A 23,006-nucleotide genomic window follows, 5' to 3' on the forward strand; every position below is an offset into this window, starting at 1 on the left:
ACAGCCGCGCGGTGCCGTGCGGAGCCTCCGGTTGCCTACTGACCGGCGCACAGTGGGCCAGAAGACCGGTGTGGGCGGTCAAAATTCCGGCCGCGTTTTGAGCTCCGAGTCGCAAAACAGGACTCGAACCGAACGTGTGGCCCCACCAACGGATTGCTCTTCGTACGAGGGATCCAGGTGGGGTCACACGTTCAGTTCGAGTCCTGTTTAGCGACTCGTGAACTCAAAACAACGCGTCCGGGGTTTTGACCGCCTCCGCCGGTATTCTGGCCCACTGTGCGGCGTGCCGCATCGCGGTGCGGCAGCGCCATCCGGCCGACTGGACTGCGCACCGTTCGCCCCGCTGCTTATCCGCAATTAAAGAATGAGCTTGCTTTTCGTTACTAGCCTCTCGCCGGGCAACGGTCGGCCGCAGAGTCGTTTCGTCGCTCTGTCTCTATCGCACTCATGGGGCTCAGGGTGCGAGAGAGGCAGAGCGACAAACCGCAATTCCGAATCGGCTGGCTGGCGGGGCCGGGCGGGGCGGGCACCCCTTTAACTGCACCAGAGCAAACTTTGCCGAGGCCAGCAGATTGGCAGTGGCGTGGCGCGGTGCGCACCAAAGTGCTCGTTATTATTTCCAGGGGTTGCGCGTGGGCCAATGATAACAAACGGGGTCATCATCAGCATTCGCAATCAGGAGGGAGAGAGAGAGAGAGAGAGAGAGAGCTCGCATTCCGCGGCGCGGGTTGTTTGGTGAAACTTGGAGGTACCAGTCGACTGATTCCGAACAGCGCGATCCGTCCCTCTGTTGTCTCTCTCGCTCTCTCATGGGACACGTAATGAGTGCAAGAGAGACAGAGCGACCACACCGCTGTGCGGCATCCTGTGGCGTAGAGTCCTAAAGTGGCAGGGACGGAACCGGGCAGATGCGGAGAGTCCTCACCTCTGTCGGCGACCTTCGCGGCCCAGTGTGAGGCGAGGCGACCTCACACTTGTGCGTCCTTACCCCGCCGCGACCCCCCGCCACCCCACCCCACCCCACCCAACCCCACCCCACCCCACCCCACCCCACCCCACCCCGCCACGCCCCGCCACGCGGCGCCCCGCAGAAGGAAGCCCTCCTCCTGCCCGGCCCACAGTGGGCCAGAAGACCGGCGGAGGCGGCCAAAACTCTAGGCGCGTTTTGAGCTCCAAAATCACTAAATGGGACTCGAATCGAACGTGTGACCCCACCAATGGATTCCTCGTTGGGAGAACAATCCATTGGTGGGGTCACATGATCCTTTCGAGTCAAGTGAAGCGACTCTGCAGCTCAAAACGCGTCTAGCGTTTTGGCCGCCTCCACCGGTCTTCTGGCCCACTGTGCGGCCTGGCCCGGCGCAGCAGCGCAGCCCGGGGGAGTTCTCTGCAAACACGGAGCGTCGCGGGACGAGCCCCGGCCGACACTTGGCCTCGCCTTGCGAACTTCTGCTCACTTGGCAAGCGGCGGCGCGGCGGCGGCGTGGGAGATATATATCCATTTCAATTTTTGGCGTCGGGACGTGGCGGGGCGTGGCGGGGTGCGGCGGGGGGGCGCCGACGCCCGCCACGCGGCCCGGACGCCCTCCACTGCGGGGCGGGGCGAGGCGGGGCGGGGCATGCCCGGGGGCTCTCTGCTGTCCTCTCGGCAAACGACACCGAGAGGAACACCTCTTCAAAACGGGCGCCACGCCCGGCCACGCCCCACTTAACATCTATCATGTTGACAGTGTGCTCCACTGGGACGCAAATTGGTTTCATTTCGCGAGGCGCAGGCCGCCGCCGGCGCTGCGGGGGGGTGGCTTTGGAGTTCGGGGAGGGGGTGGGGGTGGGCGCACCTGCTGGAGCGGGGAGCGTCTGGAGAAGGTGCGGCCATGGTGCGGCGCACAGTGGATTTGCCAGAAGACCGGTGGAGCTATAGTCCGTGACAACGTTTCTGTGCAGAGACCTGGCTCGGGCCGTACACTTACAGTCAAAAATCGGCACCTCGGGCATACACATGTGTCCGGAAGGGAAGGGACACATGGTCTGCTCTACTTTTGTACAGTCGGTACAGTCCACAGCATTTTTGCCTCGGCGACACGCAGGGTGGGGGCGGGGCCGCCTGGTGACGGTCGCGCCGTCTGGTCCTGGACCTTCTCGGAAGACGAGCCGAGACTAATTAGCATAAATCTAGGAAAATTAGTTTCTAACAACTTGAGAGTAAAACGCAAAACATTTTTGGATTCCTTACAGAATGGAGAGTAAGAGCATGTTTGAATCATGTTTCTACGACGCTCCGTTCGAATTTTAGCCGGCATGTGCTTCGTTTGAACACCTTCTTTAACGGGCAACTACGTCCTTCAAAATCATCGTAGAAACAAGTGATTGGTATCTATTTTCTTCTCTTTGCACGAGGATGAAGAATATGACCTCCAAATCATTAAAAAATTAACCCTAGCGAAAATCGAAATCGGTACTAGGCGCCCCGCCTCCTTTGGGGATGGCAGGTAGGCCAACCCTCCTTCCCCACAGCACGGAACCTCCACGCTGAACCAAGATGCATTTGCGTAGTGACTGTACGCCCCAAGCCAGGTCTCTGCACAGAAACGTTGTCACGGACTATAGCTTTCCAGCTAGCCAAGAAACCTCGCTTCCAACCAAGAAACCCAGCTTCTAACCAAGAAACCCAGCTTTCAACCAAGAAACCAAGCGAGACCAGCTGTGTCCGACGCTCTGAAGTGCTGACCACACTGTGTCCGACGCCTGCATGTGTAGGACACTGTTTGCAGACTGTTTGTCCTACGGCAAATTACACTGAGTTTCTTATTGTGGCCCCACACTTCAGCCGTCGGACATGCTGTGGTCGACACTTGCAAGCGTCGGACACTGTGTGGTCGACACTTCAAAGCGCGTCGGACACAACTGTTCGACACTTGCAAGCGTAGGACAAACTGGTCTACGCCTTAAAGTGTCAACCTGTCCTACACTTGGATTTGCAGTGTGCTGGCAGTAAGTGGGCAGTCGTCCCCAGTCGGGCCACGCACCCCATCGGGGTCGTCGAGGGCGTCTCAGAGTCTCAGGGTGCCGCCGGCCCAGGGGGTGGGGGCCCCGGTGTGGCGGGGGCCCCAGTGGGGGCGTGGGGGGCAGCGGGGGCCCCACCGGCATGCAAACCAACGGCTCGGCCCGAAGCCCCGGAAGCCGTAGGGAGCCTTGGCTAACCGGATCTGGTCACGCAGACGCTCCAAGCAATGCCCCCTGGGGCCCCACAAGGGCCCCACAAGGGCCCCGCAAGGGGCACGGGGTCCACAAGGCAGGAGGGATTCTCGCTTGACCTTTGCCCCACGGCGGGCTGCCCTATCGGCTTGAGCTGGAGTGCAAGCCTGCTGACTGATTCCGAGAGTCGTTTCCGTCGCGGTGTCTCTCTCGCGCCATGCGAGGCGCCGCATAAGTTCGATAGAGACAGAGCGACGAAAACGACTCTCGGGATCAGTCTACTGTGCCTTCCGTCGAACCCTTCGAGGTCCCCGTCGTGCACGACCACCCCGCCGCCCGCGTCGCCGCGTCGCCGCGCACGTGAGAGACGGCCACCACGGGGTGCAAATCGCATTGCAGTTTAAAGTCGTGGCTGCGGCGCTGGTTTGGCGGCACAGTGGACTGAGAGTCCGTCTCTCTCGCACTCATGCGGCATCTCGTTCATGCGCGAGAGAGACAGAGCGACGGAAGCGACTCTCGGAATCAGTCCGCTGGTTTGGTGGCGCCGGTCCCCAAACCGCAAATCGGATCACCGTGAGGCTGGCTGGGTTCCTTTTCCCCAAGGCCTCGCCTCGCCGCCGGTCTGCTTGGGGTGGCGTGGCGGGGCGTGGCGGGGCGTGGCGGCGCGGGGAGTGTGTCGAGGCGTGGCGGGCGGACACCCCGGTGGGTGACGCGATCTGTTGACTGCCGTCGCCCGCCCCACCGTGCTGCAGAGCGATTCCGCGCGCACTGCCTCGTCGCTCTGTCTCTCTCGCACCCCCATGGGACGCCCCATGAGTGCGAGAGAGACAGAGCGACGGCAGGCAGGAAGGCGGTGCGAATGTGTGACGAGCGGCACGGGACAATCCCTTTCTTTCCCTCAATCAGCATTAATGACGGGAAATGATCAGCCGATTGCTCCTCATTACTGGGATCCAATCACAGCCCCAGACTGATTCCGAGAGTCGTTCTCGTCGCTCTCTCTCTCTCTCTCTCTCTCCGCAAGTATACGGGACACCTCATGAGACAGAGCGACGAAAGCGACTCGCGGAATCAGTGTGCAGGCAGCCTCCCGCGCCTCTCTCGGCCACGAGCAAGACGCGCCGGCTGGGTAGGCAACCCATCGGGCAGTGCTGCCCCGACGTCACTCCGTCTCTCTCGCACCTCCACTGAGCCAAAGGGCTCCACTGAGCCAAAGGGCTCCACTGAGCCAAAGGGCTCCACTGAGCCAAAGGGCTCCTCTGCGCGACGCCCGATGAGTGCGAGAGAGACAGAGCGACGAATACGACTTTTGGAATCAGACTGCTGGTGGCGTGGTCGTTGACGGCCAACAACGACACCAACCCTCACCACGAATTTTGTCTCCCCGCGTGGATCCTGCGGTCGGGAGACGCGTTCATCCTGGCGATGCTCTTGTGGTGGCCGCCACTTGCCCCGGACCGCGACCCTGGCCACCTTATCTCGCTCGCTGCCCCGCCGCGCCCCGCCCCGCCGCGCCCCGCCCCGCCGCGCCCCGCCGCGCCCCGCCGCACCCCACCACGCCCCGCCCCGCCACACCCCACCACGCCCCGGCCGGCGCGTGCTGGTGTAATCGCATTCAGGAGTCTTACAGCGCAGCGAAGCCCTAAAGACCTACTTCAGTCCGCCCCGCCCCGCGGTGGCAACGTGGTGGCAACCTCTAATGCGGATTCCTCGGGATTCTCTGCTCCCTGTTGGCCTGGCGGCTCTTGGCGCGCCACTGTCCGCGCCGTGGCCGCGCGCCGCGCAGAGGCAGACCCGCGCAGCCACGCGCAGCGCGCCACTGGAGCCGTCAAACCGTTTTGCAGAACGACCCGCGGAGAGGGCGTCGGGGAGGGAGAGGGAGAGGGAGGGGGGAAGAGAAAGGGAGGCAGGGGGAGGGAGAGGGGAGAGAAAGGGAGAGGGAGCGAGAGAAAGGGAGAGGGAGGGGGGAAGAGAAAGGGAGGCAGAGGGAGGGAGAGGGGAGAGAAAGGGAGAGGGAGCGAGAGAAAGGGAGAGGGAGGGGGGAAGAGAAAGGGAGGCAGAGGGAGGGAGAGGGGAGAGAAAGGGAGAGGGAGCGAGAGAAAGGGAGAGGGAGGGGGGAAGAGAAAGGGAGGCAGAGGGAGGGAGAGGGGAGAGAAAGGGAGAGGGAGGCAGAGGGAGTGACGAGGGGGTAAACACTTGCGTAATACCCTGTACATAAAAGTCGGGTATTACGCCGTAATACGCGTAATAGTAATACATTTTGGGACCAAAAGTATCAAAAAATGTCAATTTTCAATGAAATCGAGGCGTAATACATGCGTAATACAAGTGTAATACCCCGTAATAGGGAGTAGTCTGTACAAGGTTCACCGGAGTGTTTACCCCCTCGGGGAGTGAGAGGGACGGGGAGGGGGAGGGAGCGACCCACTGTAAAATTTTGTGCGTAATGATTGTGTGAATGTGCAAGAATGTACAAGATTTCTGGCGTTTTTGCCACTCATGTTGCCTACTTACGGGTGTTTTTGCCATCGAAATGTGGAATTTGGTCAAATTTTGTATAACGAATGTGGGGAGCTGTTCCCTTCTCGGGAGGGAGGGAGAGGGAGAAAGGGGGTGGAGGGAGGGCGGAGAGGGACAGAGAGGGGGAGGGCAGGGGGAGTGATGGTAGCCCACTGTGCCGTCTCTTTCGCTCACCTGACCGGAGGGAGGCCCGGGTGCGAGTGCGAGAGGCACAGCGCGACAAGAGCGGATCGAAACACTGCGAACGGCCGCCGGCAACCTGCTCCCATTAGCAACTCCACCGCGCAAGGCACACCCACACACTAGCCAAACGCACAAAGACACGCACACAGCGCCGATTCGCCATCGGCTTTCTTCAAATTGTTTTATTTGAGTCGACTGCGCCGCCGCCGCCGGTCTTTGGCGGTCTGTCGGCCACCTTTGAGGCGCGGCCACGCGGCAAAAATTAAATCCTCCCAATCCGGTCCCCGCAGCCAAGGCGAGCCAAGGCCGCAGCGCCGAGCGCAGCGCAGTCCCGCGCAGTGAGAAGGAGAAGGCAGCGCGAGCAGGCGCGGCCCGCGGGGCTGCTAGCCCTCAAACGGCGAGACGCGCGAGCGATAGGGAGGGGAGGGGAGGGGAGGGGGGGGGGGGGAGGGGGGGGGGGGGGGGGGGTTTTAAGTCGAGACTGTCATCACACTGAAGGCCGCGGCGCCGTAAAGACGGCCTGCTTGCAGTGCCGCGCGAAGGACCGACCGCCGGCCGGCCCACCGGCACTGGCCTGCAGTGGGCCCGGCACTCGCCCGGCACGGCGCCGCCGCCGTCGGCCAAAACTCTAGACGCTGAGCTCCAGAGTCGCTAAATGGGACTCGAACCGAACGTGTGACCCCACCAATGGATTGCTCTCCGAACGAGGAATCCATTGATGGGGTCACACGTTCGGTTCGAGTCCCATTTCGCGACTCTGGAGCTCAAAACGCGTCTAGAGTTTTGTCCGCCTCCACCGGTCTTCTGGCCCACTGTGGGCCGCCAATCGCGAGAGTGAAAGCGCGACCTGGCCGTCGAGGCCGCCATCGAGGCCCGTTGTGGTGCGAGAGAGAGAGAGAGAGACAAGGGCGGATCCAGGGACGGGTTCAGGGGGGGGCGATGTCGCGAAAGTTGCCTACCTACAGGGGTAATGTGCGACTTTTTGCCTACCTTTCAGGCGTCTTCGCCGCCTTCGGGGGGGGCGACGCCCCCATCGCCCCCCCTTGGATCCGCGCCTGGAGAGAGAGAGAGAGAGAAAGGGACACAGAGGCGTCCCGTAGGGGTGAAACAGAGACACAGCGACACTGCGGCAAAAAGGTACGGAAAATTCTGTAAATAGCTTGTGGTAATTCTCCGTAGCCCCCTTATCAATATTCACCGTAGGCTCTTACAGTATTCTCCGTAGGACCGCACAGTATTCTCCGTAGGACCGCACAGTAATCTCTGTAGGACTATACAGTCTTCCAGGTCATACGGAGAATACTGTGCGGTCCTACGGAGAATACTGTGCGACCCTACGGAGAATACTGTAAGAGCCTACGGAGAATATTGATAAGAGGGCTACGGAGAATCCTGGCAAAAAAATTAACAGAATTTTCCGTACCTTTTTGCCACAGTGGACATGGAGGCCTCCGTCGACAAGGCCGGCGCTAATTTCGATACGGACCGTTTGTCATAACTAAGCCGGCACTGTAGGCTGATTCCGAACATTGCTCGCGTCGCTCTGTCTCTCTCGCACTCACGGGGCTTCCAGCAGGGGTGCGAGAGAGACGGAGCGACGGAGCACTGTCCGGGACCAGCCTGCAGCCAGGGACAACGCGCGGCGATCCGCGATGACCAATCCCTTGATTGCTGCCAGGGCCCTGCTAGAGCGACTCCCCTCCCCCACCCCTCCCTCCCCCCTCGCCACGATCAGATAGTCGGCGCGCGACGACCGGAAGGCCATCAAAGAAGAACCGGAAGTCCTGCTGCAAAAGGGTCCACACTCTTTGTTGCCGAGCTTCCAGCGTCGCGGTGTGAACACTGTTTGTGAAAGTGAGGACTCGGTTACTCGGTGGATTATTTCCCACCACCTGCTACAGTGTGCGCACCACGACTAGGCGACCAAGTTGGACGTATTTGCGGGGCGCATCATCGCACGGTGGGCCAGAAAAACGGGAAAAGCGGCCAAATTTCTAGACGCGTTTTGAGCTCCAGAGTCGCTAAATGGGACTCGAAACGAACGTGTGACCCCACCAATGGATTGCTTTCTGAACAAGCAATCCATTGGTGGGGTCACACGTTTAGTTCGAGTCCAGTTTAGCGACTCTGGAGCTCAAAACGCGACTAGAATTTAGGCCGCACTGTGTTTTTCCTTCAACATCGGCGTTTAGTCTCTTCTAGTGGCCAGGAAAGTGCACGGCTAAGTGTGAAAATTAAAAAATTGTCGGCGCGACACTGCCAAAAAAAACAACATTTTTTTGTGTTCCAAAAGTTGGCAGCCATCACAAGAGGGGTGACCACAACGAATTCCACCACCCATTCCTCCACTGCCTCCATTCGGGGGCTGAAACTTGCTCTATTTTGACCCCAACGTCTTATTTATTTATTTTTTTTTTGCGCGCGATAAGGGCAACATCCTTGGCCTCGTTGTATTTTTTATTGTGTTTCCCGCGCGGCGTCGCGGCGCGTCGTGGGGCTGTGCGACTTTTGTCACTGGTGACGCGTCTCGCGGCCCGGGCCGACCGGGCCATTGTGTTCCGGAGGAGCGCCGCTAGTGCCGCTAGTGTCGCGACCCTGAAGATGACACGTCTGATAGATGCCCCCGCTGCAAATCGTGCAGAGATATGGCTGGCGCTCTCTCTCTCTTTATCTCTCTCTCTCTCTCTCTCTCTCTCTCTCTCTCTCTCTCTCTCTCTCGCACCACTGGAGACGCTGGCTTTCCGTAGCCGCACTTCCAACCACCGCACACACGATGCACATGTATGACTCTCCTTCAATCCGCGACAAAAAGAGACACAGCTTCTCTCTCTCTCTTTCTCTCTTTCTTCCTCTAACACACCCACACACCCACACCCACACACACACACACACACACACATCGTAAAGAATAATATCGAAATAAAATTACATTCCTTATTGGATTCCATGCTAATCCCTCACCGAGGTGGACCAGGCCAGGACCACCCTCCAGGCCTCCAGCAGACTGATTCGGAGAGTCGTTTTCGTCGCGCCGTCTCTCTCGCACGCATGGGCTATCCCGTGTAGGCGCGAGTGAGACAGCCCGACGAAAACGACTCTCGGAATCAGTCTGCTGGGCGGATCGGCTCAGGGGCAGCATGCCTGCCTCCACCCCTTTCTATTACGGCGGGCCGCGACTTCAAAGGGGGTTGGTCTCGTCTTGCAAGGAGCAGATCGTCTTGAGGGGCCGGCCGAAGTCCGCAGCGCCGCGCCGACCGTCTGCCGAGCCATTCGTCGCTCCGTCTCTCTCGCACCCTCACGGAGAGCCCCATGAGTGCGAGAGGGACGGAGAGACGGCGGATTCGGCAAGTCGAAAGGCCGAGCCGTAATGAGGGTCGCGCCCGGTCGCGCCGCACCGCAGCCGCCGTACCACCACACAACTTGGCGACGCCAAAATCTAGTTCAGTTTACAGTGTAGGTTTCACACTCAATTCCTTTCCTTTTTAAAATTTTCGCACGTTAACTCACACTTTCGTGCATAAGTTTTCATTCAAAACTTTTACGGAACTTTGCATTAATTTGCGCGATTCCGCGTCCAAATTTGTACGAAAATTAAGGAAGGGCCCCGTACACAATGCCCGTACAAAAATAGGTAGATCCTATATGTCTCGACTGTAGACATCCTTGAGACATCGTGGAGGCGTTTAGCAGACTTTTTAGAGACAAACGGAGACTACCTGGAGCCGTAATGGAGACATCCTCGAGAGACCGATGAATGTCTCCAGTTGCGTCTCGATAGTGTCTCTATAACGATCCGTCCTAGAGACACCGTGGAGACACACGTTGGCGGCTCCGTGGAGACATCCTGGAGACCGTTTCGAGGCCACCAGACCAAAATATTGACGCGGCCGGTGAGATTCGACCCCAGACCCAAAGCCTTCAGGCTAGAGTCATGTCTGATGTCGGAGTCCACTCGGCCAAAGTGACGCTCCGGCAGGGGAGCTCGTCGGAGCCGCCACATGTTATCGTGCGCAGCACAACACTTCGGCCAGAGAATAGCAGTCACGTCACACTATAAGTTCCAATAGGTTATATAGGAGTATTCAGTTTGTCACCGACGCCAACGCATGGGCACTATCGTGTCTCAGGGTGCAACTATTCAGGAAAACGTAAATGAAACATGCCGCTTACGAAGAGTTGTCTGAAGTGACTGAGATCTTCCGGACGAAGTGTTATGCTGCGCACGATAACATGTGGCGGCTCCGACGAGCTCCCCTGCCGGAGCGTCACTTTGGCCGAGTGGACTCCGACATCAGACATGACTCTAGCCTGAAGGCTTTGGGTCTGGGGTCGAATCTCACCGGCCGCGTCAATATTTTGGTCTGGTGGCCTCGAAACGGTCTCCAGGATGTCTCCACGGAGCCGCCAACGTGTGTCTCCACGGTGTCTCTAGGACGGATCGTTATAGAGACACTATCGAGACGCAACTGGAGACATTCATCGGTCTCTCGAGGATGTCTCCATTACGGCTCCAGGTAGTCTCCGTTTGTCTCTAAAAAGTCTGCTAAACGCCTCCACGATGTCTCAAGGATGTCTACAGTCGAGACATATAGGATCTACCTATTTTTGTACGGGCATGTGCACAGATACATTTACAGTGTAGTTCATTCTTGAGTCGCCACCTTGCACTCCGAGGGGGTATTCACTCTGAAAGCCAGTGTCGACTATTACGTCTATTTAAGCTCTATAACGCCGCAAAAAGTACCGAGATTTAGCTATAAATTGTTCAAAACAACCCATAATAAGGCAACATTTTGGCAATGTCGGCTGTGAGGCGAACTACTACGCATATGCTATTACGAAGGGAGTGACCCGATTACTGCGCGACGTGAGTGCATAACCCGCGTTGCACTACCTCTGTACGTCGCACCTCGCTCGTTCTACACGCATGGCCGTTCGTTTCACAAACTCGCCAAAAATAGCTTCCCATCGACAACAAAAGCTTTTGGTTGTCCGGCGGCGCCGACCCAAAAATAGCGTGCCATCGCCAGCGACAACAACAACAACCACTGCCCGAGTTTGTGCCACGCCTGTGTCTGTCCGTGTGTTGTTGTTGTTGTTTGCAGAAGGCGTCGCGCCGTCGCGTCCCGCGACCACGACCACGGTCCCGAGAAGAGCGTGTTGCTGCTTCGGTTTGTTGTTGTTGTTGAACCTGGAGAGGACCGTGTTGGTGACCCAGTCTTCTCGCGCTGCAACTCTGCAGCAGCCAGCGCGAAAAACGGTGTGCGCCAGCACTTTCAGTTTCCCACGCCAGCGAGGCAGCCTGCGGGGTAGGCAACCCGCCGACAGATGTGCACGCCCGCGGCCTACCCGGGAGGCTGAGGCAGTTGCCTTCGGTGTCGGCCATGTGGCTGGCATAAGCAATTCCGAACATTGCTATCTGCGCTCTGTCTCTCTCTCTTCCTCGCACTCACGGGGCGTTCCCAAGGGGTCCCCAACCGAGCCGGCGAGCGTACACTGACTTAAAGTCAAAACTGACTTTTTTGACTTTTTTGTGACTTTTTGATTGTTTTTTGACTTTTTTGAGTATCTTTTCTGACTTTTTGCGACTGTTTTGCCTTGGAACTATTTTCACTTTCACACGTTTTAATGACTTTTTGACTTTTAAATGACTTTTTGACCTTTAAATGACTTTTTTGACTTAAAAAGTCACTTTTCCACCAGCGTTCATTGAAATTTGGCATTTTTAAAGGCTGTTTCGTGACTTTTTGGATACTTTATAGTGGTTTTTCTGTTACTTTTTTGACTTTTGTGACTTTTTGACTTTTTTGACTTTCAGTGACTTTTTTAATGACTTTTTCACCCGTGTACACCGATTTTCGCCGGTTGGGGACCCCTTGGGCGTTCCGCACACACTGTGAAAATCTGAGTCGTCACTGGGTGACAATTTCAAGGCTAATTTTCCTTACAAGGATGTTATCGAATCAGTTGATGACATTGTTGTCATGTCCATGGAATAAGTATAGGAGCTTTGATGAAAATGTCATCAATTTGTGATGAGATATCATCATTTGAAAGTGATGAAAATATCATCCACGTTTGTGTCATAAAGTGACAACAAATTTTCAGAGTGCAGGCGCGAGAGAGACAGAGCGACGAAAACGCTGGTTGCGAAATCAGTCCGCAGCTTCCGTTCACAGCCCTTACCGCGCTGTGTTGCCTACCTGCTCGCACCCGGTTCAATACTCACGCCCCGCTTCTACTTTTTCCGCCCCCCCCCCCCTTCCCCACTTCTGCAATTAATTAGTAGTCACGCCGCGCTCCGGGCGGCCTCTCTCCTCCCCCTCCCCTCCGGCGGCTCCGGCAGCGGCTCCGGCCAATGGGCGGCGTGCGCGGGGCTTGGCGGGGCCTGCCGGAGCCCCCGAGCCCCATTGGCAGTGGGCCTCGGGACGGCCGCACCGCCGCGGCCTCGGCGCGGCCTCGCCTCCCACCCACTCTCCAGGCCGCTCCAGGCCGCTCTCCAGCGCCTGCCCGGGGGGGGGGGGCAGCGCGGAGCCCACCGCGAGCGTGGAACGCCCAGCCACGCCCATTCGGGGCACCGTAAACGACGTCAAAGTCTTGACGGTCCGTTGGTACAAGTAAGTGTACTAAAACGACCCGAGCGCGTCATTAACCCAGCACGGTGGTCGGAACTGCCGGCTCCGTGGCCGCGCGGGTTAAATGATTGTATCGCACGCGGTGGACCCGGGAATTATGCCCGGCGAGTGTTTTTATTTTTCTCTCTTTTTGTTTTGCGCCAGGGGGCAACCACATTGGATGTTTGAGGACACAAGATTTCTTCAGGCTGAAGATTTCGTCGGATTTCGCAAGATTTTAACCGTTATTCCGCTCAAAATCGGCTTGTTTTTGGCCTTTCGGGGGGCAAGATTCCAGATTTCCCAGAGATTTCTATCGCTAAGGGGACACAAGATTTCTTGAGTGGTTGCCCCCTCGGTTTTGCGGTCGTCTCTTGTTCAAATGTCCCTCTTTGACGTCGTGGCTCAAGGACGGCCCCGCTGGCAGGCCTTCGAGAGAGCCTGGAAGGGCTGCCGGGACCATGGGTGGGACCACGGGTGGGACCCTCGAGCATGCTCGCCGGCCTGCCGGGCCTCGGGCCGGGCCAGCGGGGCCTGCCCGGCCTGCCCACCGTGACCATCTCAAAGGCTGCCAGGCGCCCCGCCGGCCCCCGCCGGGCCGTGCAGCAGGGTGGCACTTCACTCGCGCCCAAGATGAGCAGCAGCACCTAGACGCGCGCAGAGACTGAAAAAAAAAACGCAAAAAAAGTTCACATGCCATAGGATTGGCGATATATGCACGCTTAAAACCTAACGAAAGCGTTTCGAGCATATGAAAGGTAGGCCTACGAACTAGTTACGTTGTTATTCAATCGGCCTACTTACTTCTTTACCAAAGGCTTCCTGGGAAAACCAGAGAAATCGTTTTTACCGAGATGAAATAACTCGTAAATTACGTAGTATTTTCTTCGCAAGCTTTTTTGTGTGCTCGAAGTCCTCAAAAACGACAAGTTACTTTTGTTTCTGATGCCTGAAACGGTTTGTAAGGTTTCGAGAGCGTGACGGCCTTCGTTCCAGCGTGGTTTCAAACTGCTGGAAAAAAGAACAGTTCGCCGAGCAAAAAATGTGCGCCCGGCTCGTGCACCTCGATGGGCGGCACGGCTCCGTCGCCTCGTAAAACGGAAACGCGCGAAACAGCCCCGCGTAACACGCGCGTGTGCTTCGGCGCCGCGGACCACCACGCTGTGAGAAACAAATTGGCAATTCACGACGTTACCTCTGGAGAAGAATGTTGACGAACGTTCCTTTGCAAAAATTCACAAAGATTCTTCGTGAATTACCCAGAATCTTCCCACACGGCAAACTCTGCGTTCCTGTGGCCCACAGTGAAGACGTAGGCGCGATTTCCCGGGAGTTCCTGGGAAAACCACGAACCGTTTACAAGGGGTTTCATTCGGCCAATTTTTTCCCAGTGAGGCGCCGTTGCAAATCCCGGCGAGATTTCCTTTTTTTTTTTTTTTTTTACAGTGCAGGGGGCTGATGCGCGCGTTGCGCAACCATGCGCACCCCGTCCACTCACTATCTCGTCGGACGCGACGCATGCAACGCAACGAGCAAGGTGTCAAGAATTTGTCCTGTCGCTGTGTGGACGGCCGAGGACGAGGCCGTGGCGGCCGAGAAGAGCAGGAAGGAAGGGGAAGGGAAGGAGGGGAGGGGAGGAGGGGAGGGGGGAGAGAAGGGCGGAGGGGCGAGACGGGCCGGTCGTGTTTCTCGGCGTATTGCCTTGCAGTCACACAATGTTGCAGACCGTGCGCTGGTGCTTGTGCGTGAATACGCGCGTGTGTGCGTGTGTGTGTGAGTGTTTTGTTTTGAGATCGGCTGGCTGCTACAGCCATGTCCCGGCCTGCCTGAACTGGCGCGCGGTATTTCTCCCCCCCCCCCTCCCCTTCGCCTGGAGTAGCGCGGCGCGCACGCGGCCCAGGGCGTCACACTGTAAACGCGTCGTTTGTTTGGTCTTGGTTTGGTCTGGCCGTTTGCGCCCGGAGCGGCGCGGCGTGAAAGAAAATAACTTTCTACTACTAACTGGGTCATTTTCGAGGGGTCCCTCACTCAAACTTTAGCTGCACACAGATTGTTGGAGTGCGTCGGGTTGTTTGGGATTCTCCGGGATTTTTTGCGCCGTTTGATACTTACAGACAGGTGTTTCTGACCGGACGCAAGATTGTGGGATTGGGAATGTTTCAGTGGGGGACCCGTCGCACAGAGAGCAAGAAGACCTCGGCGCCGGCGCGGCGGCCAAAACCCCAGACGCGTTTTGAGCTCCGGTGTCACCAAACAGGACTCGAACCGAACGTGTGACCCCACCGATGGATTCCTTGTTCGGAGAGCAATCCATTGATGGGGCCACACGTTCAGTTTGAGTCCCATTCAGCGCCTCTGGAGCTCGAAACGAGTCTAGAATTTTGGCCGCCTCCACCGGTCTTGCGTCGGTCATTTTTCAGCCCCGATTGACGATTCTCGAAAAACAGAACCAAAAGGAGCGCGGGTCGCGACGCGGGTTGTTTGGAATCGAGATAGGCTTTCCTAGCGCCCTGTGCGGCTCTTCGTGGCTGCGGGCTGCGCGGTGCTGCGCGGGGCGTGGCGGGCGGGGCGGGGCGGGCGGGCGGGGCGGGGCGGGGGGGGCGGGGCGGGGCGGGGCGAGGCGGGGCGGGGCGGGGAGCGAGGCTATGCATAAGAATGGGTCCGCGGCGAGAAATATTGAGTCAGTCAGGGCGAGCGGCGCCGCGTAGCGGCAGCAAGGCGGGGCGGGGTGGGGTGGGGTGGGCGGGGCGGGGCGGGGCGGGGTGGGGTGGATGGGGGCGGCGGGGGAGGGCCCCATCTCGTGGCCCCTCAGGGAGCTGGCCACCTCGGCCGGGCTAACCCACTTTCCTCCGCGACAAGTTGCTGCCCTTGTTGTTGTTTCCTTATTTGTGCTCCACGGTACGTAGTGCGTCGCGTCCCTCCTCGGCCTCGGAGAGACAGAGGGAGAGAGAGAGAGAGAGAGAGAGAGAGAGAGAGAGAGAGAGAGAGAGAGAGAGAGAGAGAGGAGAGAGAGAGAGAGAGAGAGAGAGAGAGAGAGAGAGAGGGAGGGAGCGGAGCGCGCAGCACAGCCCTGCAGTACACTGAGAGTTGTTCTCGTCGCTCTGTCTCTCTCGCACCTGCAGGCGACGCCCTATGAGTGCGAGAGAGACACAGCGACGAAAGCGACTCTCGGAATGAGTCCGCAGTGTAGTGGGTGTAAACAAACACCGCGGAGCAGCGAAGGACGAAGGACTCCGTTCCGAGAAATATCGCCGCATAGAAGTCGCCGGGCCGTGCCGAGCCTCTGCAGACTGATCACCAGAGCTGTTTACATCGCTCTGCCTCCCCCGCGTCTAAGGGACGCCCCGTGAGTGCGAGAGAGACAGAGCGACGAAAACGACTCTCAGTCTGCTGTGGCTGCAGCGCTCCGCAGCGCTCCGTGCGGCAATCCGGTTAGCTCAACTCGGAGTCAATCGGACTTTGATGCAGCCATGCACATCAAGGGCCCGGCAGGGCCGCCGAGGCCCCGACGACCGTCACGCGCGTGTCGTTGGCACCGCGGTGAAAGGAATCAAATTAGAAACGCATTTTGGCATTCCTTACAGTGGAGGCGACACCGGGACTCTGCGACCACGGTGTCCCACCCACACTCGCAGACGTGGGACCAACGAGGGTCACACTTCGTTAGCGTGGATCAAAATGTCCCACGTCTTCAATAAGTGTGGGTATTGCGGGTAGAAGCGAATTTTTAGATTCAAATCTTTATCCGTGCCTGGAAGACATTTGCCACGTGGCTGTTGAGCTCGCCTCGGGGGAAAATCACAGCCACCGCGGCGCTGCCTGCAGGTGGCTGCTCCCCTCCGCGGCGGGCGCGTTCCGAGCGGCGCTCCGGCTCTCTCGCACCCCTGGGCGACGCCGCACGAGTGCGAGCGAGACGGAGCGACGGGGCCGCCGTGCCGCCGTGCCGCAGCGGCGATGAGCCGTGAGACAGATCCGCTTTGCTGCAATCATCGGCGGCGCGGGGACGCGGCGGCCTCACGCATGAATAAGGCGGTGCGTGGCTATGCGGGCGTGCTGCGTGCGGCTGCGTGCGGCCACTGTAAGGGGCCGCCACCGCGACCGACAAGCACGCCCGTGTCGTGACGATCAGCGCGCCCCGCCGCCCCCGCGCACGCGGGCCGCAGCACCACCGTGGGAGCACGTCGCGTCGCGGCGGTGCACCGCCACCACGACGACGACTTCCACCACCGCCACCACCACCATGACCATGACCACCAACACCAACACCAGCGCCCCCACCACCAATGTTCAGGATGATCTGAACAGGCCCCGTGATGGCGCGGCCTTGTATTTCTGTGATTCGTCGAGTGAGAGCCGTTCTCGCCGCCCCGTCTTTCTCACTCTCATGGAGGCGTCCCGTATGGGTGGCGAGAGAGACAGCGCGACGAAAACGACTTTCAGTGTGCCGGCGGCGCTTGCGCCCTGCGGCCGCCACGCCGTCTTGGCGCTTCGCGCACGCTGCACTCGCGCTGCACTGCGAGCGAATCGCGAGGAGACGACAAAGTCCGGCGGGGTGCGGCCTGCCTTGGGCTTGCCCGCAGACCGATTCCGTGAGTCGTATACGTCGCTCTGTCTCTCTCGCACCCACAAGAGACGCATCGTGAGTACGAGAGAGACAGAGCGACGAAAACGACTCTCGGAATCAGTCTACTGGCCTCGGTGCAGCGCACTGGCGCAGCGCAGCGGGATGCGGCTCGTGTCAATGTCAGCGCGACGACCTGCCCCGCCCCCCCCCCGCCCCACCCCGCCCGCCCCGCCCACGCCCCACACGCCCCGCCCCGCCCCGCCCACCGCCCCACCACGCCCCGCCCCGCCCGCCCCACCCGCCCCACCACGCCCCGCCCGCCCCCCCCACCCGCCCCACCACGCCCCGCCCGCGGCAGCGTCACTGCGATACGGGTTGGGGTCATTAAAAATCATTGCCGCACGGAGACAGCAGCGGCGCTGCCGTCCTAGACCGTCATTTGCAAATCATTTTCGCGGTGGGGGCTCCACAAGCCCTGCTGGCGGCTCTGGCGGGGCGAGCACCCTACGGGCTTCTTTTCCACCACCCCGGCTTCTGAGAGTTAATTTACAGCTCAAGAAAGAATCCACACCGAGAAAGGTTCACTGTTTTCATTTTTACAGTCACATAGGGCATTTTTCCAGGGTGCGCCTGGGAAACCCGGACGTTGGTTTTGCCGTGCTCCTTCACACACTCCACCAGGGATCCTTAACTTACCTCATAAGGGCATCATAACGTTATGATAACAGTTAAAGTTATTACCCTTAACTTCAAACATCTTTTCAAAAGGGTAGGTTATTTTTTTATGTCTCGAATTTGTGTCGATATACTTTTGCAAGTACTTTCATAAGTCCGTACCATTAACCTTTAGCGAACATTGTCTTATGTTACGTTATGAAAGCAGTGTTAGTTAAATGTTAAGTTAAGGATCCCTGCACTCCACTGGAGCCTGCAACTATGTGACGGTTGGTGGTTCATCATTTTCTCCTTCACATTTAAGGGTGTGTCGCTGGCTTTGTTTCCAACGGCCTTTGCAGGTGCATTCCTCCTTTCTCTACTGATATTTTTCACCAGACTCAGCACTGATAAATGTGCAATCGGCTGACTTTGAACTTGCCGTCTCGAAAAGATTTGTCTTTTTATATAGTTTTAATCTGTCTATTCCTGAAGATAAAAGGGAAAACTGCAACGCAATGCGCTTGGCGTGGCGCGTTTCGCCACTAGGGAGGCACAAGATTACGGGTCTGCTTGCCAACGTTTACATCAGAATGTGAATCTCAATTATAGCAAAACTCTTTTCTTTCCGCTTTGAAATGTTCGAGAAAATTTGGCAGAAGTGTCGGTTTTGTCATTTGCTTGTTTTTATCTCGAGTCTTTTCGAAGTAATGACTAGATTTTTATGATTTGTTTTCAGTAAAAGGTTTGCTGTGAAAGGAATATACAGATTCGGCGATCATAAAATTTCATTTATTGACTTCAGCGCAACTGGTAGAAATCTAACAATGATTCAACACAAAAACAGAGTCTCAAAAATTGATTCAAGAACGGTCTTTTCGTTGACTTCACAAGAATTTTGATGCTATTTGGAAGTTTATTTATTTTGTACAAAACACTAACTTGTATGAGCGTCTGATATTACAGAGCACAATAAAACATGAGGCGTAACAAATAACGATATAAAAGAAGTCAACCTGACGTCAAGAGTTATGTACAGAATCACAGACACTCTCCAGCACTCACAAACTTAAAATGTCACACTCTCCACAGGTAATATCCCACAGATTTTTTAAAAAATAAAGAGTATCACAACTAAGGCATTGTTTTCACTTTAACTTAAAATCTTAATAATACAAAACGAAAAAGGGCTGCGCGAGTGGAGAGGTAAAGATAAACAAAAACAAAGATTTACAACATTCAAAACAAAAATCGTATACTTTTACATAAATTCAACGACATGACAGAACAAGATAAGCCCAGATTCACCGATACAGCTTCGAACTATGTAGTATCATTCTTTTGAATTACAACCTGGAGGATTGAGTTTTAGAAAACTCGATTTACACACTACATTTGGACTAGAAAAGTGATAAAAAATGATCGAAATAGGAATGTTTCTTTAATATCGAAAGGGGACACCATCTAGTTGCTGATATATTTAATGGGCGATTAAGTATCTTTCACAAAAGGTTTCAGGAAAAAACATGTTAAATGAAGGGAAAACCAGATTTCTGGGGCAGATCTAAAAATATTTTGCCACGAAAAATAAATTGAAAAGTTTGAACAATGAATCACTTTGTACCATTAAAACAAATGCTGCCCCCTTCACTAGTTTTGTAATTTTTATTGATATTGGGGTCTCACAGAGTAGATATAGATCTGAGCCACGTGTGTTCCCGAGGCTTCCAACGCCTCAGACAAGGAAATGACGCAGAGCAGCGATGGAAAAGTCATCTACTTAAACAACAAACGTTCATTTTTACGTTTTTTCCTCTTTAAAATTATCAGTCAACAATCTGCTCCACGAAAGTGAGGAATTTCATTTAAATTAAACATCAATTACTCTCCTAACCATCACTTTTCTTATCTTAATTTGTACATAACATAAAATTATTGGAACGGGATTGATGAACTCTAAATAAAATTTGAAATAAACAAAAAAAAACAAATTGAAAAAAATTATTTCTACCAAAGGTGACTTGTTCTTCCCGATATGACAACGTCTCTGATTAGCACAGAACAAACGACAAAGTAAAGGCCAAAGTGGAAGATGAGTTTTTCTCCATCTAAGAGATCAAGTCGATTGACTTAAACGGACTTTGACACACAGCAGTGTTCAAAAAGTCGATAAGTTGTTCGATATGTTGTACTATATTCAATTATATTGTCATCCTCTGACATGGCATCTGAGGCTACCCAGGGACTCGTGAAGGAACTCGAAGGTTCCAACGAAGTCGAGCAGCAACATCGCGCCGCGCCCCTTGGAAATACATCACCGCCCCCGTTAATACTTGTGCTTGTCGTTCTAGATTCCTCATCAGGGCCAGTATCACGACACGCCCATCCTGAGGCTGTGCGTAGCGCAGCACTGCGCAGCAAGGGACTCACATAAACAGCCGAACTGAGATATCACGAAATGCACTTGAAAACAAGGAGCCTGTTTTAAGCCACATATCACTTAACCGTAAAGTATACATTGCAGCGTCCGCGCCGCGCCGACACCATTACAAAAAAATAGAGCAATTTGATAACTTCTGATCCAGACAGACGAGACTTACGCTACCGCGGGCACAGACACTTGAGAGTTCAGTTCGTGGCCGTGCAGGGCGTGCAGGGCGTGCAGGCCGTGCTCCAGGCTCCGGCGCGGTCCGCGGCCGCCTCAGCTCCAGGCGGACGCGCGCAGCTGCCGTCATTGGTGGTAGTACTCGGGGCTGGCGCCCTCCAGCTGCCGGCGGTACCGGTCGCGCTCCTGCGTCACCTTGCTCAGCTCCATCTCGAGGCGGCGCACGGTGCCCTGCAGGTGGCGGTTGGTGTTCTCCAGCTCGTGCCGCTGCAGCATCCGCTTGGAGCGGCAGTTCTGCGCGTAGCCGCGGTTCTTGAGGGTCCGCCGCTTCTGCTTGAGCCGCACCACCTCCTCGCGGGGGAAGCCGTGCAGGCGCTTGTTGAGCTCGCGCACCGTCAGCGACATGAGGGCGTCGTCCGAGATGATGTCGTCGCCCGAGGACGACATGGGCCCCGGGTAGCCGGTGGGGCCGGTGCGGCTGCTGGGCGGCGAGATGACCGAGTCCCCGCAGCTCATGGGCCGGCCGTGCGGCACGCCGTGGCCCATGGGCAGCGGCGACATGGCGCCGTCGTGCACGTGCGAGCCGTGCTGGACGTGCGGCGGCGCGTGCAGGTAGTCGTGCTGGTGCATGCGCAGGATGGGCTTGGAGGGGCTGGGCGGCATGCCGGCGATCACGGACGTGTGGTGCAGGGGCGGGCCGCCGTGGCCGCCGTGGCCGCCGTGCCCCGGGTGCGGCACGCCCCAGCTCATGTCCTGCCCCTGCTGCATGCTGCCGGGTGGTCCGGGGTCGCCGTTGATAGTCGGTCGCAAGTCGAGCGGCTCCTGACGCATCGAATGTGGCAGCCATGCCATCTCGTCCATCAGCCCCGGTCCCTGCCCCGCCTGCCCCGGCGGCGCAGCCCCCGGGCCCCCCACTCGGAGCTGTTGGATGTGAGGGTGCTCCGGGTCAAGGGCGTAGTGGGATGGTGGGGACTGTGACGGCGGCAGCCCCGGGGACGCGCGCCCCGGACTCGGCGTTGCCGGCGGGGTGCTGGCGTCGACGTGCTGGTACAGCGCCGTGCTCTTCATGGCGGACACGAGCACGCCGCCGGTGTGCTGCGACATCATGGGCGGCATGTGCATGAGCCCCATGGTGTGGTACATGGGCTCCTGGTGCTGCCCGGGCGGCGTCAGCAGCTGGTGCGGCGGCGACTGCTGCAGCTGCTGGGGGTGGTGGGGCCCCGGGTGCGGCCCCGGGTGCGGCTGCATGGACACGATGGGCGGCAGGCGGATGGTGTGCGGCCGGCGCTGCACACGCTGGCCCTCGTCCACGGGCGGCCCGTCACCGGCGGCAGCCGCGGCCGCGGCCGCTGCGGCGGCGTTCTCCCTCTTGACGGCCACGTCCAGGTGGTCCAGGACGAACTCCTCGACGTAGGCGTCCGTCAGCGCCTCGTTCTGGTCCATGTCCTCGTGCGCGGGCACCTCCTGCATGGGCGTGCCGGGGGCGGCGGCGTCCGTGGACGTGTTGGTCATGGCTCGCGAGTCAGGCACTACGCATTTCACACTCTCACACTGTCACTAGTTCACTCGCGGCGTTCGCGGCGTTCGCGGCGCTCGGATTCGGGGCGGGCACGGTCCACGCGCGTGCCGTGCCGCATACCACACACTGGGCGAGCACACTGGGGGAGGCGAGCGCGTCTGGCGGCGTACGGCGCGGTCCAGCGTCGGCTTGGGAGTGAGAGGCCGGGCGGCGGGGCGGCCCGGTGCCAGCGCCAGCGGTGGCGGCAGGAGCGGCAGGAACAGGGGTGGGCCGCGCCTCGCCGCGCCGCTACGCCTCGCGCCCGGCCGCACCCCTCCCCGCCCCACCACGGCGAGCCGAGCCAGTGGGTGGAGCCGCGCGGCGGGCAGGCCACGCCCCCGCGGCCCGCCGCGCGCGCCATTGGCCGCCACGGCTAGCCTCGCGGCAGGGCGCGCCGGGCGCAACACGCCGCGGGGCCGCCACGCCACCGCCATGGGGACCGTCATGGGGACCGTCATGGGGACCACCACGGGGACCACCACGGGGACCACGCCGTCAAGGCCTCGCGAAAGGTACGCGACTTTCGGGGCTACAGTTCCAGCAGTTCCAGCAGCCAATGTCCCTTGCTTCACCTGATTCCGGCTGCAGGCAGTTTTCAAGCGCGGGTGCAGGCGAGGGGTGGAGGCAGGAGAAAAATGCCCACCCCTTGACCCTAGATAACCGCCGAAAAGGTCAGAAAGCAACACTTTGCCGTTTTACGCGGGCCAGGAGGGATACTTTGCCTTGCCCCACTCCCCTCAAGCCGCCGGCTCTGGATCCGCCACTGGGAGTTTTGCAGTGACCGGGGGGAGCGGTTTGGGGGGTCAATACCACCCCCTCTCCGCCCTTGAGGACTCCGGAAAGTACCAGGAAGTTGGCGCGTTACTTTCCGCGTGCACGGAAAAGGCGCGACCAGCAACCTCAAGCCTGGCTCCGCGGATTCACCTCCGCGTCCGCATTCGAAGCAATGGGAGTCCGGAAGCTGATCCAGACGGTCTGAAAGAGGCGAAGCCACCTGACTGAAAGGCAGTCAAAAAGTCGGATTTGGCCCACCTGGTATCCCCAAGCCTGTATCTGGATCGACACTCCCGCCGGCTAGGTGCGTATCCGTTCGGGAGCAGAAGGATAACTGAC

At 57.9% G+C, this 23,006-nt stretch overlaps 2 protein-coding genes across 3 annotated transcripts in view; both read right to left on the reverse strand.

The window, feature by feature from the left end:
- The window catches only part of LOC117639357, a 192,267-nt gene that overhangs the window by 144,724 nt on the left and 24,537 nt on the right, over nt 1–23,006 (reverse strand). The gene's annotated exons all lie outside the window — the stretch shown is intronic.
- LOC117639362 (transcription factor MafB) lies at nt 18,501–22,036 on the reverse strand. Its single transcript, XM_034374947.1, has one exon. The coding sequence runs from the start codon at nt 21,845–21,847 to the stop codon at nt 20,462–20,464; it is 1,386 nt and encodes a 461-aa protein (XP_034230838.1). The 5' UTR covers nt 21,848–22,036; the 3' UTR covers nt 18,501–20,461.

This window comes from Thrips palmi, unplaced genomic scaffold (genome assembly GCF_012932325.1).
Source record: "Thrips palmi isolate BJ-2018 unplaced genomic scaffold, TpBJ-2018v1 HiC_scaffold_11, whole genome shotgun sequence".
NCBI lineage: Eukaryota > Metazoa > Arthropoda > Insecta > Thysanoptera > Thripidae > Thrips > Thrips palmi.

What these genes read in the sequence shown, in the direction of transcription:
- LOC117639362 (XM_034374947.1), bottom strand. Translation starts at nt 21,847, where the DNA reads ATGACCAACACGTCCACGGACGCCGCCGCCCCCGGCACGCCCATGCAG.